General features: G+C 38.2%; 1 protein-coding gene across 1 annotated transcript in view; it reads left to right on the forward strand.

Annotated features, from left to right (window-relative positions):
• Positions 1-21,699, forward strand: part of NCAPD3 (non-SMC condensin II complex subunit D3) — a 70,993-nt gene that overhangs the window by 25,354 nt on the left and 23,940 nt on the right. The window contains exons 15-21 of the mRNA XM_069468671.1: positions 1,674-1,747; positions 2,261-2,395; positions 3,219-3,439; positions 15,326-15,517; positions 16,548-16,645; positions 16,767-16,882; positions 20,711-20,818. Of these exons, the coding sequence (XP_069324772.1) occupies positions 1,674-1,747; positions 2,261-2,395; positions 3,219-3,439; positions 15,326-15,517; positions 16,548-16,645; positions 16,767-16,882; positions 20,711-20,818 (944 nt within the window). The remainder of the gene's footprint in view (positions 1-1,673; positions 1,748-2,260; positions 2,396-3,218; positions 3,440-15,325; positions 15,518-16,547; positions 16,646-16,766; positions 16,883-20,710; positions 20,819-21,699) is intronic.

Below are 21,699 nucleotides of genomic sequence, written 5' to 3' on the forward strand. Positions count from 1 at the left end.
GAGTTTTTATTATAAAAAGGTATTGGATTTTGCAAATGCTTTTTCTGCATCTCTTAAGAGGATCATGTGGTTTTGTCCTTTATTTGTTTACTATGTTGTAATTTACATTGATTTTCATATGGTAAATCAACATTTTCATCCTGGGATAAATCTCAGACATGGTGTTTAATCCTTTTTATATATTGCTGGGTTTGATTTGCTTGTTTTTTTTTTTTTTTTTTTTTGAGAAATTTGGTATATATATTCATAAGGTGTATTGGTCTTTTGTTTTCTTGCGATGTCTGTCTGGTTTTGCTATCAAAGTAATGCTGTCCTAATGTTATGAGGTTGAGAGTGTATTCTTCTCTTCTATTTGTTGAAAGAGTTTGTGAAGGATTGGTGTTCATTTTTGTTTTAATATTTGTTAGAATTCTCTAGTAAAACTATCTGGTCCTTGGTGTGTGTGTGTGTGTGTGTGTGAGAGAGAGAGAGAGAGGGAGAGAGAGGTTTTTTTGATTACTAATTCAGTTTCTTTATTTGTTATAAGTATATTTGGATTTTCTATTTCTTTTTGAATCAGTTTCTGTAGTTTGTGTCTTTCTAAATATTTGTTCATTTCATTTAGGTTACTTATTTTGTTGGCATAAAAATGTTCCTAGCATTCCTTTGTAATGTAATGCTGATAGTTAGGTCTCTTATTACATCCCCGATTTTAGCAATTTGAATTTTCTTTTTTACTTTCTTTGTCTGTTTAACTAAAGGTTTGTTAATTTTGTTGATCTTTTTAAGGAATCTACTTTTGGTTTCATTGATTTTTCTCTATTGTTTTTCATTTCGTATTTTTTTAAGGTGCCTTGTCATGAATCAGCAGTTCTCAAAATGTGATTTGGGAGCCCTCGGGGGTCCTCAAACTGAGTACTATGTTTATAATAATAATCAAGATGTCATTTACCTTCCACACTGTCTTTCTAACACATGCAAATTGGCGTTTTCCAAGGTCCCATGGTGTATGACGTCAAGACAGATTGCAGGCAGAAACAGAGATGAGAATCCAGCTGCTTTTATTAAGCCAGACATTACAGGGTTTACAAAAATGTAAAACAGTGCCATTCTTTTCAGTGTTTGTTTGTTTGTTTTGGAAAATATATATAGTTGTTTTTTATTAAAAATGGTATTTGTAGTCACATGTCTTGCTATTTTAAAATGAATTAGTAAATATTTTTACAATTTTCAGTTTAAATTTCTAATTTATATTAAAAGATATAATCCACATTAAAAAAGCTCTTTGAGATTCTTAGTAATTTTTAAGAGTGTCAGAGGCCTTTGAGTGAAAAGTTTTAAAGCTTCTATTATATATTATCTCATCAAATTTTTATTAAAAACCCAATGAGTTAGATTTTTCTATTTGTAGCTAAACACAATAGAAGAGCTGAATAATTTAGAATTTTAGAGATAGCAGCCAGGATTTGAAACTGAATTTTTAATATTCCAAATTACATGCTTTATAGTGAATACCTAATTATTCACATTTTCTTCTTTTTCTACACCAGTTTATACTCTGATTTCTTAGGATTTAAACCAACCTAGTTAGTGAGTTTTAAGATGAGCATATTTTCTTGGTACCATGTGCTGAAATGTTAGAATCTATGTGGTTTTTCTTGGACTGTAATGACTCTTTGGCATTCCCTCCACAGAAAGATGTGTCATGGCAATGCTGAGAAAGAGGATTAGAGATGAGAAGACCAACGTTAGGAAGTCTGCACTCCAGGTGTGAATTTTTTCCCACATTTTTTAATGTGCTCTTTTTATGCACTAAAAACTTGGAAATGCAAGGGAATATTTTTAAAACCCCCAGGCCTTATTCATTACTTAATTTGCTTTCACTTAACTGTTAGTTGACCCTGATTCTGTTATATATAAATTAAGTAGATGAACTGGAAGATTGTTTTCAAGATTTCCAAAAGAACCACAAATTTATATTCTTAATTTCTTTTGTTTAGAATAGGAATTTTTAACCTAGGGACCAAGGGTGGATTTTAATAGCTTCATAAAATTGTTTATAAATATTTGTTCATACAAAATGCATGTCAGTTTTCATCGGAGAGAGGCCTTAGCTTTCATCAGATTCTAAAAGATGGGATGTTGTAGGGAGGAAGGATGGATCCATGACCCCCAAAATGTTAAGAACCACAAACTTCCAGAAAGCTTCCTTTGTCCATGGTTTGTCTTTCTGTATATATACTATGCAGTCATCACTTCATGTTGCATATCTGCCCTCTAGGTGTTAGTGAGTATTTTGAAACATTGTGAAGTCGCGTATATGAAGGAAGACCTGTCAGTTCTGCAGGACCGGTGTCGAGACCCTGCAGTGTCTGTCCGGAAGCAGGCCCTGCAATCTCTTACTGAACTTCTTATGGTGAGAAGCAAGGCATATGTATCTAATGCATGATATTTTACATTAAAAGTCATTCCTCATAATAATTACCTGTTGTTAAATTGTAAGTTGGCCATTAGAGACTCTGTCAATTCCACTGTAGGACTGTATAATGTAAGAGAAAAGAAGAGGTATCTTTCAACTATGTGTGATAAGACTGTACTTACTAGTAAATATAAATGGGAACTAATGTCAGAGAATGCTAATTGTTAGCCTTTTCTTCAGTTTAAATCTCACATAGAAAAATAAATTTAAAAATTAATTTGGTTATGCTAGAGGCCTGAATTAATTTTTGTCTATGAAAGCATATATAGATTGTATTGCCAAAAGAGCAGACCCACCAATGCTATATACAGTTTACTTCTGCCAGCTAATTAGCTGTTGAAGAATTTTAAAAGCATGTTTTTTTCTTTATTTCATGATAGAAGGCATTAAACAGTGCATATTTTGACTTTTTCTGTCAGAATCTATTCTAATTGCTCCTTTGGGTAAATATTTATTATTTGCTCTTGATTTTGAACAACTAAAAGCATACTGATTTACTATTACTAATAACATAATGACTTTAATATAAAAGTTTAAAACTTTATTAATAGTATGCACTGATTTACAATGAGCCAGAGCTTGAACTTTGTTGTTGCATGTATTTTGAGTGTTGATTCTTTTTCACTCTGTGGTCTATTTGCATTCGAATCTGTAATTATTTTTAACCTATTTCTCAAAACGTTAATGACAACTTTACTGACTTGTATTTAGACTTCTAATAGGATAAGACCCTCTGACATTATAATTTTTCAATCCTAAGGCCCAACCTCGATGTGTCCATATCCAGAAAGCCTGGCTGAAGGGGGTAGTCCCCGTGGTGATGGACTGCGAGAGCACCGTGCAGGAGAAGGCCCTGGAGTGCCTCGACCAGGTCCTGCTGCAGAACATTGGGCACCACAGTCAATTTCACACTGGGGACGACAGCCAGGTGCTGGCTTGGGCACTTCTTGCTCTGCTCACCACCGAAAACCAGGGACTGAGGTATGCTAACTGTATGACTTGTGGAAGGCCATAGACTTTGTATTAATTTCTCCACTGATCTTGAGAAACCAATTTTCCACATTAGTGTATGTGTATGTGAAGACTCAGTCTTGGTCTCTTTTTTTCTTGACCTACTTCAAATCTCTTAGCATTTTTGTGTAACTGTATTTTTGTGACACTGTTTTGATCACTTCCTTTGCTTCCCTCTGCATGCTCTCCAGTTTTAGATTGGTATCTTAATATGTAGTAGAAAATGCCCACAGATACAGCATATTATTATAATATTACCTTTCCCCAGTACTGGTTATTATGAAAAATGACTTCGTAGTTCTTTCAAGTTAAACTATCTCTAACATTTTATTGGATTGGTTGGCTTAATAGCACTGCAGGGTTGTTTTTTTTTTCTGTTTAATAACATTTATTGAGCATACACTGTGTACAGTGAATATTGTATTTAGGAGTTAGGACCTCTGGTAGAGGAATTATCAAATAATAGAAAGAGTAATAGATGTAGTTTCGTAAAATACCATTCTGTGTGATAAAGAAATTGTGGTACATATACGCAGTAGAATATTGTATAGGCACAAAAAAGAATGAAATCCTGCCATTTGCAACAACATAGATGAAACTGGAGAACGTTAGTTAAGTGAAATAAGCCAAACACAGAAACACTAATCTCGCATGTCCTCACTCATATTTGGGAGCTAAATATTAAAAGCAATTGATCTCATGGAGTCAGAGAGTAGAATTATGTTACCAGAGGCTGGGAAGGGTAGTGGGGAGCAGGGGGATAAAGTGGGGATGGTTAATGGTTGCAAAATATTGTTAGCTAGTTAGAAGGAAAAATATGTGATAGCATAACAAAGTGACTACAATCAACAGTAAGTTAGGTTATACTTTAAAATAACTAAAAGAGTAGAATTGGAATATTCCTAACACAAAGAAATGATAAATACCTGAGGTGATGAATACCCAGTATTTTCTTGATTTGATTAATTCACATTGTATGCCTGTGTAAAAGTAGTACATGTATCTTATGAAGATATACAACTATTATGTACTCAAAATTTCATTCCGTTTCCTTGGCAAATCACTTTCTCTGGGCCTTAGTTTCCTTATTTGTAAGAGCAGGTATTGGAGTACACGATCTCTTCAAGTCCCATTTGGTAGTAAAACTTTATGGCTAAAAATGTGTTCATTTAGCAAATGTTTTCTCAGTACTGGTTGAGCATCCCTAATCCAAAAATCCGAAATGCTCCAAAATCAGAAACCTTTTGAGCACTGACATGATACCACAAGTAGAAAATTCCACACTTGACCTCATGTGACAAGTTTGTAGTCAAAATGCAGGTGCACAACACACAGTCTGTTCAGCATCCCCAAGGGAAAAATAAAATTACCTTCAGGCTATGCATGTAAGGTGTATATGAGACATAAGTGAATTTCATGTTTAGATTTGGGTCCTTTCCTCAAGATATCCTATTAAGTATATGCAAGTATTCCAAAATCCAAAAAAAATCTAAAATCCAAAACGCTTTTGGTCCCAAGCATTTCAAATGAGGGATACTCATCCTGTACCCAGTCTACACTTTGCTGAGATTCCTAGAAGGGAGGGATTTACCCAGTTTTTTCACTTTCCTTAGGGATACCTCATCATGCACACCCAGTATATTAAAGCTTCATGGTAATGTAATGAAACATAGTAGCCATTCTTCACAAAAAACAAGAGAGGCCTACTACAGGTCATGAGAAGCTATCAGGAGGTTTATTTCATTTCCTTTGATTTAAAAAATTTTCATACTGAATATATATAGAAAAATATACATATATACATATATAGAGAGAGAGAGAGAGAGAGAGAGAAGAGTATATATGCTGCATATATTTAGAAGAGTATACAAACCATAAGGTCAATAAATACTGCAAAAAAAAAAATGTACCATGTAACCCCACCACCAAGGTCAAGAAATAAAATACTACCAGGCCCAAGAAGACAATCACACCTTCCCAATCAGTATCCTCCCCTCCTCCTCAGATGTAACTACTTCTGTGGTTTCAATACAATCTGTTATTTTCCTGTTTTTGAACTTTATATAGAGGATATTATAGGATGTATTCTCTTACGTGTCTGGCTTCTTTCACTCAGTGTAATGTAAGATTCGTTCAGGTTATTATGTGTATAGCTGTAGCTCATTCATTTTTATTGCTGTGTACACACAAACATATATATGTGTGTGCCATTTATGATTAAACTACAATTTATTCATTTTATTTATAGATAATTGAATATCTTTCAGTTTTTGACTATTATGTATAATGCTACTATGAATATTCCTGTGTTCTTTTGGTACATCTGTTGGGTATATATCAAGAAGCAGTATTTTCACATATATTTTAATTCACCTTTAATAGATACTGCTAGACAGTTTTCCAGAGTGGTTGTAGCAATTTATGTTTGCACCAGCCATATATGAGAGTTCCGGTTGCTCCGTATCTCAGATAACATTTTGTATTGTCAGTCTTTTTCTTGTCAGGCATTTTGATAAATGAATAGTGGTATTGCATTGTGGCTTTAATTTACACTGCCACGTTGTCTAACGAGATTGAGCTTTTTTTATATGTGGATTATCATTTAGATACTCACATTGAGAATTACCTGTTTGGGTCTCTTGTCCTGCGTTTAATTGGGCTGTCACTCTTTTGCCTGTTCATCTAAAAGTGTTCATTACATATTCTGTGTGCAGTTCGTCGTTACATGTATTGAAAATCCCTTTTCCTACTTTGTTTGCCTTTTTACTCTCTTAATGCTGTCTTTTGATTTGAGTTTGTCACTGGTTCTCCTTATGGTTAATGTATTTTTTAAGAGATCTTTTCCTAATCACAAAGTCGTAAGATGTTCTGCTATGTAATCTTCTGGAAGTCTGATTTTTTTTTTTCATTTTCACTGTTAGGTATTTAACTTACCTGCCATTGATTTTTGTGTACCCTGTGAGATGGGGATCAAGTTTGATGTTTTTCTAAATAGAGATCTGGTTATCCTAGAAATATTAATTGAAAAGACTATCCTTTATTCAGTGCTTTGCAGTGCCGTCTTGATGACAAATCAGGTGTTCATAATTCTAGTCCAGAATTTTCTATTCTGTTTTACTTCATTAGCATGGATGTTCTTCCTGTGTTGGGAATACCCTGTTTTAATTATTGGACCTTTATGAGTTCTGCTCTGCAGCAGAGTCAGTCTCGTGCTCTTCTTCCGTTGCCCCTGTACGGTTCTTTATTCATGTGTAATCCATTGGTCAGTCCATTCATTATTGATTATCATTGCATTTTTCATTTCTAAAATTTTCATTTTCTTTGTTATAGTTTCCGGTTCTCTGCTGAAATTGCCGATCTTATTTTTTGTTTCTTTGAACATATTCAGCATAGTCACTTTAAAGTGTATGTGTCTGATAACGTCACAGGCCCGGGTGGGTCTGTTTCTCTTTATTTTCGGTAATCTTGTCTTAATCGCCTCATACGACATTGCATTCAAAAAATTGCAGAGATAATTTGAAGTTTGGGGTAACATCTAGAGAGGATTTATATCTGCATCTGGCAAGTGCTTAGGTTAGGGGCACTTCTATTCCAGATCACTTTAATCCAGTCAAGGGCAGAGAAGATTTCGACCTCGGCAGCAGTGACTGTGTGGGCACTCACCCTGTTAGAATATAGATCCCAAATCCACACCAGGGTACTGACCAAGCCTGCCCTTCCTAGCAGGCCTTGAACTCCTATTTTTGTCCTTTTGCCCCATGAATATATCTAAATCTCTGTTTATTATCTTAGCTTGATAGCCACCTCTGCCCAAATTGGCAAATACTTAAGAGAAAACAGTGGCCCAGAACTCAAGCACTGCATATTTTCTGAAATTACTCGTGACTTCTAGTTGATTTCATGGCAGTTCTTCTTGTTTTTCAGTGTTGCTTCAAATTTTTCATATTTTTGGTATTTGTTTATTCCAAAGGACTTTAAGGAGACATTAAAACAAAGGAAGAAACATGGGCTCATTTTGAAACTTGGGGTTGGGTTGTGGATGAAACTGCCCAAAGAGGTTGTAGAATGAATAAGAAAAGATGGGAGTTTAGAAGAGGAACCTTGTAGAAGGTGGTCATTTACGGGTTTGACAAAGGCAGATAGCTCTATGACTTAAAAGGTATAAAGAGGTAGAGGAACAACTATGAGAAAATGATTCAAGTAGAAACAAGGAGTGAGAATCTCAAGCAAAGTGAATAGTCAACATTTCCAAATGTCTCAAACATATCACAAACAAAACTTGTCTCAAACAAGTCATGTCAAGTTGGAATTTTATACCCAACTAAATTGTTCAGTATACAAGGTAAAATAAAGCCATATTGAAACAAAAAAAAACTGAGGGAGTTCATCACCAATAGCCCTTCACCAAAGAACCTTCTATAAAGGACATACTTCAAGAGGATGGAAACTGAATTCAGAAGGGAGAGGAATGGGATTCAAGAAGAATTGGTTACTAAGAAATCAGTAAACATATAGATAAATCTAAAATAATCATAGATGTTAAAAGTCACTAACAGCAATAATGATGACGACTAATTGGGATGATTGAAAGCAATGTGAAGCTAAGATATCAAAGCTGTCAGATGAGCTAGAGTGGCCATCAGAGTAAGTGCGCGTTTTCTTGCATTTGTAGCGTTGGATAGGAGGAGACTAGAGATGCTGATTAACATTAGACTTGAGGCAAGACTGGGCAACCAGGGTAGAAACATATAACCTCTGAGCCAGTACAGCAAAAATAATGTATTGAAGAAAACTAAATGCAAGAAAAGACAGAATAGAAGACTAAAAATAAAAAACAAGAAGGAAAAATAAAAAGCGTGGTAAAGAGAAAGCACAAAATAAATGGCTATATTAATTCAGATAAATCAGTAATCTCGGTAAATGTCAGTGGCTTAAATTGAACAGAGAAAAGCTTTTAATAAACAAAAGCTTTGTATATCAAAACCAAAATCCAACTACATATTGTTTAGAAGAGCCACACCTAAAATAAAATGATCAGAAATGCTAAAGGCAAAAGAAAAGGATTACTAGGGAAATAATATAAAAGGCTATATTAATTTTAAGTAAAATAGAATTTAAAGGAAAAAAGTATCATCAATCATAAAGAAAGTCACTTAAAACCATAAAAGGAGTTACACCAGGGAGACATGTATGTCCCTAAAGGACACGTATGAAACCCCACGCCCAATAGAACCACGTTTATGCTTTTGTGAACCCCATATAAAAATTGATCACATACTATTAATATGTCCTAGAGCCAGTCTTAAATATCAGCAAATCTATATTAATCAGATAGTATTCTCTGAGCATAATATTTAATAATAAATAAACCCCAAAAAAGAACATTTGAAGAACTAAAGATACTTCTAAGGAACTCTAAGATCAAAGACCAGTGGATTAGAAGATTTTTGGAACTGAAACTTGCAGAATGCCTTTAATGGGCTACTTAGAAGGAAATGTGTAATGTTAAATGTATATTCAAAAAGGGAAAGGACTGAAAATTAATGAACTAAATGTTCATCTTAAGAAATTAGAAAAAGTAACTGAGTAAACTTGAAGAAAAGAAATGCTAGAATTAAGACTAGATATAATATTTATAAACTGGGAAACAAGGAAAAACTGAGTCTCAGAAAGCCTAATGGAAAAGATAAACTTCTGCCAAGATTCTCCAAGCAAAAAGAGAAAGCACAAATACACAATAGTAAAATGAAATGGGTGGTGCAACTACAAACATATTACAGATTTGTGAAATGTTCAGACCATATTGGTGTTATTTTTAAAAGGATATTGTTCTTTGTAAGTATTTTACTATCTAAAGTTTTAATTGATACAGCTCCTTGTATTAGTTTGCCAGGGCCACCATAACAAAGTACCACAGACTGGGTGGCTTAAACAACAGAAATTTATTTTCTCGCAGTTCTGGAGGGTAGAAATCCAAGGTCAAGGTGCCAGCAGAATTGGTTTCTCCTGAGGCCTCTCTCCCTGGCCTGCAGACTGCTGCCGCCTTGGTCTTTCCTCATAGGGCCCTTCCTCTGTGTGCATACATCCCCAGTGTCTCTTTGTGTCCAAATGTCTTTATATAAGCACACCTGTGAGAGTGGGTTAGGGCCCACCTTAACGGCCTCATTTTAACTTAGTCACGTCTTTAAAAGCCTTATCTCCAAATGTGATCACATTCTGGGGTTATAGGGGGATCAGGGCTTTAACATGAATTTTAAGGGGGACACTGTTTAGCCCATCACACCCCTCTAAGAGGGAAAAAGTTACATCTTTTCAACACAAAGTCCCATGCAAATACATAATAACCTAGCACATCACAGTGCCTCAGTGAATACTTGTTTGAATAATGGCTGTCATAGTATGGTTTGAATGTTTGTCCTTTCCAAAGCTCATGTAGAAATTTAATTGCCAAAGTAACAATATTGGGAGGTGGGGGCTTTAAGAGTTGATTAGGCCTTGAGGGCTCTACCCTCATGAATGGATTCATGCTGTTATAAAAAGAGCCTTTGGGAGCTCCTGCTTTCTCTCTTTCTCTCTCTCCCCAGCCCCCACATCCCCACCCTCTTCACCTTCCACCTTGTGAGGATCCAGCCTCCTCTCCCCTGGAGAGCACAGCATGCAAGGCGCCATCTTGGAAGAAGAGAATGGCCTTGCCAGGCGGAACTGCTGGCACCTTGACCTTAGGCTTCCCAGCCTCCAGAGCCATAAATTTTTGTTCTTTATAAATTAGCCTGTCTCAGGTATTCTTTTAAGAGCAGCATAAAACAGACTTAAGACACCACCATAAATAAAATTAAAACGCCAAGGACAAACTGGGAAGACTATCACATGACAAAGGATGATGTTCTTTATTTACTAACAACTCTTATAAATTAGTAAAGAAAAGACCTCTTTAATACAAAAATGTATTACATGAAAAAGCAATTCACAAAAGTTGAAAAAGAAATGAGCAATAAACAGAGAAACAGATATTGAATCTGATATTAAACTTCTCCAACAGTCAGAGGAATTCAAACCAAAACAAATTTAAACTAGTCAAAATGTAAAGCTCAACAATTTATACTTTAATCAAATATTGTTGAGAATTTGAGAAAGTGGACATTTTACACACTTGGCTAGAGTGTAAATTGTCAAGACCTGTTTGAAGGCAATCTAGCAATGTATGGTCTCAAGGAAAAGACAAGACTCTTTACCATTCCCTCCTTTCTCCCCTGAGCCCTCCTAGCAGGCTCTCCTTGCTCCAGTCCACCTTCCGTCAGCCCAGAGTGACCTTTCTGTGCACATGAGTTCTTCAGTGGCTGCTAGTCACCTCCAGGATGAGCTTTGTCAGGAGCTCTCCGTTGTGTCACTCCATCGTTTGTCTGGTATACCCCACATGGTTCTGTCCTTGCCTGCCCACCCTCTTGGGCACTCTGGCAATCCCTGCCTTAGGCGTGGTGCTCTCTCCAGGAAATGTCCTTCCCAGCTCCCCTCCTTTGTTTGCTTTTACTTGTCCTTGTGGATTTCCTTCCCTTCTCTCCAGAAGTCTTGCCTGACTCTCCTGATCCGTGTTACTGTATTTCCTCACATCTGTAACATGTTTTAACATCTAGGACTGAGGCGTACCTTACAATTAAGGTGTGTCACCGCATGCACCACAGGCTTTGTTTTCATTTTAAAATAGGGGAAGCCACCTGTGTATGTTGGAGGTCAGAGGGGAAAAGGAATAGAAACTATTAAAGATGAATGAAAGATGGGTGATACTTAGTGAAGGAATTTCTGGAAAAAGAACAGTATACAAAGGGATACATTTTTTTACAAAGTAGGAGAAGGAAACTTAGAGATTAAAGGAACCAAAAGGCCAATAGGGAAAGAGAAGTACCAAAGAGGAAATACATGAACACCAGAGCTTGCTAGCCTTTCTTTCTTTGGGGAAGTAGTAATCAGAGTCATTTGCCCAGAGTTACAAAGGAGAGGGCAGAGTTGGGGCCCAGCATGTAAAGACGTTCTGGAATTGCCATTGTAGGACACTGGGGCAGGGATTCTCAAGGTGTGCTGGATTTGTGAGGTCTGACTGGTTTATTTTAATACTCAAAAGCTATTTGCCATTTTTGACTATTTTTCTTTCATAGTAGCATAGAGGAGTCTTCCAGAAGCTGTATGACAGTATTGAAGCAGATAGAGTGCAGAAGCAGATATGAGAATCCACCTGTCTTCTGTTTAAGCTGTACTGTAAAGAGATTTAACAGAAGTCAAAACAGTAACACTCTTCTCTCTACATTTATTTTGTTTTGGAAAATTAGTTATTTATTTGTAAAATAATGTTATGTTAACTTGATAGGTTTATTATTTTTAAATGAAATAATTGACAAATAGTTTTAAATTTCTCAGTTTTAATTTCCAACATGGTAAATATTGATAGATATAACCCACATAAAGAAAAATTCTTTGGGGTGGTCAATAATTTTTAATAGTTTAAAGTAGTCCTGAGATGAAAAAGTATGAGAGCCACTGAGCTAGGGAATCGATTTTTTTTAAAAGGGATTATTGGGAACAGTAGGGTTGGTGGCATAAAGAATTCTATAAATATTTATAAACAAAATGTTTGTTAAGTTCTTTAATAAAGTATTGTAAGAATATCAAGAAATGTTTGCAGAGAGAGAGTGCTTCACAGAATAGGTGACCTTTGAGTTGAATCTTAAAAGCAAAAGGGCACCCTGTGGAAAAGACAGCCTGGGCGCACAGAGCACCGCGTGCTGTTCCAGGCTCTGCTGGGCTCCAGCGTGGCTGGCAGGTGCATTGGGCTGGGCCTGAGCTGACACTGGACGGTTGTGATTAAGCACGCTGAAAACGGGCCAGGGGGGTGATGAATTTACAGTGAGGGAGGAGTACAGGATAGAGAATGGACTTGTGTTTGGTGACCAAAAAGACAGAACCGGAGTCTGAGTAAAAAGACCACTGTGTAAGTGAGCTAAGTCAGAGGTAATGAGGGCCTCTGAGGCGAAGGCAGTGGGCATGGAGAGAGGGGCGTATCTTCAGAGCAGCTTAACAGCAGGAAGTGGTAGAGTTGGTGAAGGGTGGGCTTGAGGGTTGGAGGAAATAGAAAAGGAAATGGGGCCAGGCGTGGTGGCTTACACCTGTAATCCTAGCACTCTGGGAGGCTGAGGCAGGTGGATCGCTTGAGGTCAGGAGTTGGAAACCAACCTCAGCAAGAGCAAGACCCTGTCTCTACTAAAAATAGAAAGAAATTAGCCAGGCATCTAAAAATAAAGAAAAGTAGCCGGCATGGTGGTGCACACCTGTAGTCCCAGCTACTCGGGAGGCTGAGGCAGGAGGATCGCTTGAGCCCAGGAGTTTGAGGTTGCTGTGAGCTAGGCTGACGCCATGGCATGGGCAACAGAGCAAGATTCTGTCTCAAAAAAAGAAAGAAAAGGAAATGGTTAATTTATTCAATTGAACAAACATTTTGAGGACCTCATTTTCCAGGTGCTGTTCTCAGTGCTGGAGATTCACAGAATTCAGCACACTTACTCTACTCAGATTGCTCTCAAGCCTAATGGAAAGATACAAAATAAAGCCACAATTTTAGTAGAAAGTGAGTTACAGGAACACAGAGGAAAGTTGCGTAACATTTTGGTGATTATTTCTTCTTCTTCCTCTTCCTTTTGTTGCTCTTCCTTCCCTTCTCCTCTTTTTTGTTTCTTCTTCATTTTCCTCTTCCTTGTGTTCTTCTTTCTTCTTTATTTCTTCTTCTTTTTTTTTTTTTTTTTTTTTTTTTTGAGACAGAGTCTCACTCTGTTGCCCAGGCTAGAGTGAGTGCCGTGGCGTTAGCCTAGCTCACAGCAACCTCAAACTCCTGAGCTCAAGCGATCCTCCTGTCTCAGCCTCCCGAGTAGCTGGGACTACAGGCATGCACCACCATGCCCGGCTAATTTTTTCTATATATATTTTTAGCTGTCCATATAATTCTTTCTATTTTTTTTTTTAGTAGAGATGGGGTCTCGCTCTTGCTCAGGCTGGTCTCGAACTCCTGAGCTCAAACGATCCGCCCACCTCGGCCTCCCAGAGTGCTAGGATTACAGGCGTGAGCCACCGCGCCCGGCCTATTTCTTCTTCTTTCTTTTAGCTTAGGATGGCTTCCCAGAAGTGGTGGCATGAGCTGAATATTGAGGAATGTGTAGGAATTAGTGAAGGCTTGTGGCAGTGCAAAAGCATAGCAGCCAGAAGGCTCCATGAAGTCTAAGGAAAATGACTGGTTCTGTTGCCATTGACCGAGGTATGGAAAGCAGAGGTCTGGCGGGGCTGGGGCGGTATAGAAGCAGTGCTGGAGATGGAAAGTCAGCTTTGATTTGGTGTACTCCATCTAATCTGAGTGAGGAGCTCTTGGTAATGAATGAGGTCACCCAGAGTTAGGTTGTAGATGAGAGCAGAGGACTAAGAATAGAGCTTTTCAAAATCAGCAATTAATGTGCTTAGAAGAAGAAAGGGATTAGTGAAGGGAAACTGGTAGACCGGAGTCTAAGAGCAAAGGAAGTTGTCAGTAACCTCTAGTAGAGGGCACTTAAAATGGGGACTGAAGAGTGGCCCTGGGCTCTGATGTTAGGATGGAGGTTGGTTAGTGTTTGTTGAACGGCCACCTGACTAGGTAGGGAAGGGCCGGGGCCCACAGTGGGGCTGTTTGAGGATTAGGTTGGGAGGCCTTCTGGGAACTGCTCAGTTGACATGGATGGGTGTGAGTTGCCAGAGAGAAGCCAGATTTGAGATTTAAAAGCTGGAAGTTCAGAGAATTTTTTCCTCAATCTGTTGGCTTCATGTAACAAACTTCACATAAAATTTCGTGCTATTCTTTTTAAATAAATGTAAAAATATTTGTTGATTGCACGAGTCTTGTGGTATTTGGACATAAATCATACATAATCAAGTGAGCTAACTGCAGTAAAACTCTTGACGTATATGGTTGTTTTTTTTAAATCAATAGCGGATACATTAACAAAACCATTTATATGCATATGCTTATTGTGGTACGTGGATGTGTTTATTTTGTTATAGTTGACTTGTTCTCCATGCTTTGAGAATTTCCCTTTTTAAAAAAATGTAATGAGAAAGTCTTACTGATCTGTATGTGTATGCACCTGCATGCTTTCCCAGAAGTCTAGGAAAAATTAATTGGGGAAGAAGTATGTTTTTGTCTTCGTTTAAATACATAATATGGCATTGTCTCGTAAGTTGTATGATCTCATTCAGTGCTATGGGACGAAGTAAAATGAGAGATGGTTTAAAAACAACAGGAACATAACACAAACACTTTAGTACATCAGAAGCATTTTTTATTTTATTTTAAAAAGGTTTGAAATATCTATTTTTGAGTGGTACTAGTAGGCTATTGTAAATTTTGGCTCACTTAATATTGCTGTATTTAAGTGCTACGATGTCATTTCTTCCATCGAGAAAAGGACAGTGTGTCCATTTTTTTGTCACTATAACCCTGTAAACTCTGTGTGTATCTGTTATTGGTAACCTATCCCATATGTTTGCATAGAAATTTTGTAAGAGATGAGGATAGGAAAGATCTCAAATGAATTGTGGGATTTTATTGTTTCCTTTAAAAAAATAAATATTTTATGAGGGGAAAAATAAATAAAACTTATTCTATAATAAAAATTAAAGCGATGTCTAGTTGGCATCAGATGAGCCATGTGCTAGGAACCTGTGCCAGAGTAGTGTCACATGCCAGAGGATTCCTGGGGCCGTAGAAATTGATGCCCTTTCTGTGAGAGGCTGACCTGAATAGTCTTATGTATTTATAGTGACAGTTCTACCTTCCATCTTTTTTTCTAGCCGCTATCTAAATAAGGCTTTTCATATCTGGTCCAAGAAAGATAAATTCTCACCCACTTTTATAAGCAATGTGATATCTCACACTGGCATGGGACATTCTGCACCAGCCTGGATGCTGCTCTCCAAGATTGCTTGCTCATCACCGAAGCTCGACTACACCAAAATAATAGAGTCCTGGGAGAAAATCAGCAGGTATGTATGCTTATAATTTAGCCACTGATGGACACTCAAGATTCTTGGAAACAAAGCTCATGTCTTAAGGAATCAGCCTGTTTCATAGTTATTTGTATACTGAGATTTTTTTTCTTTAACACATGGCATAAAAACAAACATGAAAAATAAAAATCAGGGCCCACATGATGGCTCATGCCTATAATCCCAGCACTTTGGTTTTTTTTTGTTTTTTTTTTTTTTTTTTGAGACAGAGTCTCGCTCTGTTGCCCGGGCTCGAGTGAGTGCCGTGGTGTCAGCCTAGCTCACAGCAACCTCAAACTCCTGGGCTTAAGCGATCCTCCTGCCTCAGCCTCCCAGGTAGCTGGGACTACAGGCATGTGCCACCATGCCCGGCTAATTTTTTCTATATATATTTTAGTTGGCCAGATAATTTCTTTCTATTTTTAGTAGAGACGGGGTCTCGCTCTTGCTCAGGCTGGTCTCGAACTCCTGACCTCAAGCTATCCACCCGCCTCGGCCTCCCAGAGTGCTAGGATTACAGGCGTGAGCCACCGCGCTCGGCCAATCCCAGCACTTTGAAAGGCCAAGGCCGGAGGATCACCTGAGGCCAGGAATTTGAGACTAGCCTGGGCAACATAGCAAGACCCTGTCTCTACAAAAAATAAAAGAGTTACCCAGGTGTGGTAGCCCACGCCTGTTGTCTCAGTGACTTGGGAGACTGAGGTGGAAGGCTTGCTTATGCCCAGGAGTTCAAGGTTACAGTGAACTATGATCATTCCATTGCCCTCCAGCCTGGGTGACAATAAGACCCTATCTTTTTTTAAAAAAAAAAAGAAGAAGAAAGAAAAAAAACTAAGGATCACTTTTAAGCTGGCAGTTTACTCTTTGTCCAAGTACATTAAGTGCCTTGATATTCCCACAGGTTGACTCCTAAAGCATGTTCCCTTCCCTAATTCTTCCAGTATTAATAATCCTGAACAAAAGGCATTTTTTTGGTAACAAAGTTTAATTTGGTTCTCTCTTAATATTTCTCCTGCCTTTTCTCTAGTCAGCAGAACCCTAATTCAGACACCTTAGGACATATTCTGTGTGTTATTGGGCATATTGCGAAGCATCTTCCTAAGAGTACGCGGGACAAAGTGACTGGTGAGTGTCTAGTGGAGAATCTTCCTTGAAGAGGCATTGTCATTCATTCATTTCAGTTTTTTACATTTATATATATAAATTTGTTTAAGTAACACTTCAAAGGTTTTGACTTCTTTCTTAGGTGTTATCAAGTGTAAGCTGAATGGATTTCACTGGTCTCTAGAGTTGATCAGTTCGGCCGTTGATACCCTGCAAAGGCTTTGTAGAGCATCTGCAGAGACAGCAGTGGAGGAAGAGGTATGGCCACAGACTCTGCTTGATATCTTTCTGACTTATGTGTACTTAAGACATGTTATTCTGTTTCAAAGTTTGAGGAGTGTTCTCTGTAGACAGAGGACCTGTAAGGATGTGTAGTCCCCAGTGGCTATTGCTATAACAAGGCAATGCTATGTGACTAGCTCTTGACATTCCCCAAGAAGATCTGGCTGCCAAAGGCACATGGTCCCTGAAGTAGTCACCACCCTGGTTCCAGGTTAGTAAGGCATGCCTGCTGATTGACACTCATTTCCTGGTGAGCATTCCGCAAGGTTATCTTTCAATAAGTTGTAGCCCAGATGCTTATGATACCTTTGGACATCCTTCTCCTTCATTGCCACCCTCGTTCCAAGAACACTTAGTGGACAATTTTCCTCGTAATCAGGGAGTTCCCTCCAGTCCAGGTTTCTGATCTGTTGATGAGTCATAATTCTGGAAAATGCCTGTCCTGATACTATGAAGTTACATTTCTCAAATATCTCTTGCTAGTATCATGTCCCAAAAGTGCCCACAGCCTACAACTAATGTTTTTATATAGGCATAAACACAAAGCCAAATCAGGGATTTCTGTGAAGTAGAGAGTTACTTTGACTCTCTAAAAGGTATCCATATCGATATCTCTAAGAAATAATTTTATTACCATGTATTCTGTTTTTGTCATGAGATATACTCTTAGTGCTAATCATAATGAAAAAATTCAGGGCTGGAGGTTAATAATGATTATAGAAATCAAAAATTAATTTAAATAATTGCTGAAATATATTTAGGTTTTCCAGGAAAAAAAATGATTGCTTCATCTAAGCTGCCTAGCTACCTTCCTATGCTTCCTTTTCTTACATAAATTCATTAGATAAAGTCCTGCTTTGGTATGTTACATTTTCTACTTACTATAACAGGTCTAATAAAACAATGTATTGCAACATTTTTGCTGGAGACTGGAGACAGGTTGGAATTCACTTAGCAAAAAATTACTGAGCTATTTCCTATGTAAATGTTGTCTGCTGTTTTCTAGGTATCTACCTTTCATCACTTATATTGGTGAAAGGGATACTTGCATTATTTGATTTTTCTAATACTTTATCTCAAGACCCAAGAAATTATATGAAAAGCTTTTAAATAAGAAACATGACCTAAGTAGGAGGATATTTGAATATCAAATAGTGAAAAAAAGAAAGCTGATACTCTAGTAAGTCCAGTAAGAATGAAGAGGAAATGATATAGGGAAAAAAGTGGGGAAAATTTATATGGCAGATTATGAAACTGCAACCCTGCAAAGTTTGTGGCACACAGCTTGCTAATGGCAGAGCTCGGGCTAGAACTAAGTTCTCTGATTCCTTCCAAATGTTCTTTCACCAGCACTGGCTGGCAAAAGAATTATCTGTATGTTGGGAAGTCAGGGCCATAAGAAGTCCTTTGCTGCTTGCTAATGGCCTATAGTCATTAGGACAGAGGCTATATTGTTGTCAGAGCCTGTGAAGAAAGCAAGAGTTGTCTTCAGATTTAGAAACTGAGAGCTAGATCAGGGATAGCACTTACTACTGTTAGAAAAATGGCCACAGTTTTAGCTTTGCTGACATCACCTCCCTTAGTGGTCAATGAAGGAATAAGACCCTGATATTTTCCTGGATTCTTAGGGTATTTTAAACCCATAGGACCTGTTTCCCCTAAACACACTTCTCTTTTTCTTTTCTTTGTAAATGAACATTCTTTATTTTACTGAGAACAAATTATCCAAAGAATAGATGATCAAGATGCAGCTCAGCAGCAGTGTACTATATATGAGAGGACTTGGGTCTTTGGGCATTTGTGTTATCTGTAAGCTCAGTACGAGTTAATAGTGTTTTGTGGCTATCATTAAAATGTCAATGAGATCTTGGACTGTATTAATAGGAATAGTGTGTAGAATAAGAGGAGTAATGGTCCTGCTCTTTGTCCTGGTTAAATGTAACATGACACACTCTGTAATTCAATATCAGTGACTTTTCAGAGAAATGTTGATAAAATTCAGTGTAACTAGAGGAGAGGAATTAGGTGAGGGGATTACAAAGCAAGTCGTATAAGGAATAGCTGACAGACCTGGAGTGTTTAGCATAGGGAAAGGAGGAATTATGTGGGATAGGCTGCCTAACTAAATCCAAATATATGAAAGACTTATGTATAAAAGAATTGGATTTATTTGGCATTTCTAAGGACCAGTTTGGACCAATAGGTAGAAATTGCAAGGGGATAAATTTTGGCCAACTGAAGAAAAAACTTAACTGTGGTCTGTCTACCATGGAGGAGCTTGCCTGAGAACCTGTCCCTAGTCATCAGAGGCATTCACGAGAAGTCAGACAACACCTTGGCATGAGCTGCTATGTGGAGAGAATCCAGGATTGGATGGCCTTGACGGCTTTCCTGGATTCTGTCCCAAGTTCTAGTCTTGAGGTCTCACATACATTGGCCTTTTTCTCATCGAGATAAAGCATATGGATTTTGGAAGCTCTCCTGGCAAACATCATGGCCCAAATTGTGAAGTCTATTAAAATCTTAAGTGCAACAGTTCTTTTAAAAGTAATAAAGACAGTAGTTTTAAACATGTTGGGCCAGGTCAGACTAAAAACATTTTTCTCATAATACCGGTTTGCCAGCAGTTTGGCCAACACTCTTGGGCATCATGTCATGATGGTGCTGCTGGGCCCTGGATGGTGGTTCACACAGGGCCCTTCCTAGGGCACTTGCCGTGTAGCAGGGAGGCATGCACGCAAAGAAACAATTTCAGTGTACTGTCATCATTCCTGAGATGAAAGTAGGCGTAGGGGAACATGGAAGGAATGGAGTGGAGGCCCTTAGCTCAACCCAAGTATTTTGAAACTACCTTCTACAGAAAATGAAGTCTTAGCATTCTAGAATGTGGTCAGGAGCTATCTCCCTTGACATCTAGGTGCAGTTAGATGTTGTGCACTAGAGGTGACCCCTTGAAGTTAATGTGACCAGTCAGCAACACTGAAAACTTGTCCCTAATGAAGAAATGTCAGAAGAATAACAACTGTTCTTTTTATTTTATGTCTTTTAAAAATAAATTGTTGGCCGGGCGCGGTGGCTCACGCCTGTAATCCTAGCACTCTGGGAGGCCGAGGCGGGTGGATCGCTCAAGGTCAGGAGTTCGAGACCAGCCTGAGCAAGAGCGAGACCCCCGTCTCTACTAAAAATAGAAAGAAATTATATGGACAACTAAAATATACATATACAAAAAATTAGCCGGGCATGGTGGCGCATGCCTGTAGTCCCAGCTACTCGGGAGGCTGAGGCAGTAGGATCGCTTAAGCCCAGGAGTTTGAGGTTGCTGTGAGCTAGGCTGACGCCACGGCACTCACTCTAGCCCGGGCAACAGAGTGAGACTCTGTCTCAAAAAAAAAAAATAAATAAATAAATAAATTGTTTATTCCAGTAATTAATTCACCACCTGCATATGCCAGAAGAACGACAACTGTTTTCTCTGTTGTTGGAGGAGCATTGCTGTTACAGATCTCTTATAAAGTAGGATGCTAGGTCTTCCTAAATACTTACCTTTTGCCCGTGTAGGGCAAACACAGAAGGAAAGATGATATAAACACTGTTCTTTGCAAATTCTGCTTAGCCAGTTCTCACGGCCAGACTGCCAAAAGTGTGTCCTTGTGGTTTTGGACAAATTGTTAGAAAGAGGAAAGACACAAAAGCAGGTCTTATGGCATATCCACTTGAAAATTGTAGAGTTTCTTCTGCGAATGTGTCTTATGGGTCATCTGGGAGACGTGAGACCCTTCAGAGATGACTTTTGACTTGCCGTAGGAGCTACTGAAGCAGGTGTGTGGGGATGTGCTCTCTACCTGTGAGCATCGCCTGGCCAACATCGTTCTGAAGGAAGGTGGAGCAGGAAACCTGGAGGAAGACCTGCTGGTAAGGAGCTGCTTTTGCTAACCATTCTTTTCTCTTCCTTATGACAGCGAGGTGTTACTAAAGATGATTTTGTAATGTGTACCTTAAGTGCTATTAACAAGAAAAGAGCCCTCCTGTCCTAGAGCTTACTCTCTTTTTAGAAGAATTTTTTTTCTTGTTAACCTATTTATGTTTTTCTTATATACTTATTCTCTGGGGGAAAACTTGATGGTAAACACATCATCCATTAGATCTTGGATGAAACCTGATTCCAATAAGGAAAATACAATATGTATTGTAAGCTCAGTAGAGTTAAGCTTAGAAATAATAAGGTAAGAAAATAATAAAGTGAATGTATGCTTTATTTTTTGATTTGTTTGAGTTTTTAAAAAAATTATAACATGTCTTCTGAGCTGTTTGAACGTCAGACTGTAGAACTGAGGAATAGTGCTAAGCAGTTGCAAAGTGATGTCTAAAATAAAATGAGAAGTTTGACAATTCAAAACACAGTTCTCTGGGCCGGGCGCGGTGGCTCACGCCTGTAATCCTAGCACTCTGGGAGGCCGAGGTGGGCGGATCGTTTGAGCTCAGGAGTTCGAGACCAGCCTGAGCAAGAGCAAGACCCCATCTCTACTAAAAATAGAAAGAAATTATATGGACAGCTAAAATATATATATAGAAAAAATTAGCCGGGCATGGTGGTGCATGCCTGTAGTCCCAGCTACTCTGGAGGCTGAGACAGGAGGATCCCTTGAGCTCAGGAATTTGAGGTTGCTGTGAGCTAGGCTGACGCCACGGCACTCACTCTAGCCTGGGCAACAGAGAGAGACTCTGTCTCAAAAAAAAAAAACAAAACAAAACACAGTGCTCTGGAGCAGCAAGATCGTATTACATGGCACCCC

This window comes from Eulemur rufifrons, chromosome 6 (genome assembly GCF_041146395.1).
Source record: "Eulemur rufifrons isolate Redbay chromosome 6, OSU_ERuf_1, whole genome shotgun sequence".
NCBI classification, from domain to species: domain Eukaryota; kingdom Metazoa; phylum Chordata; class Mammalia; order Primates; family Lemuridae; genus Eulemur; species Eulemur rufifrons.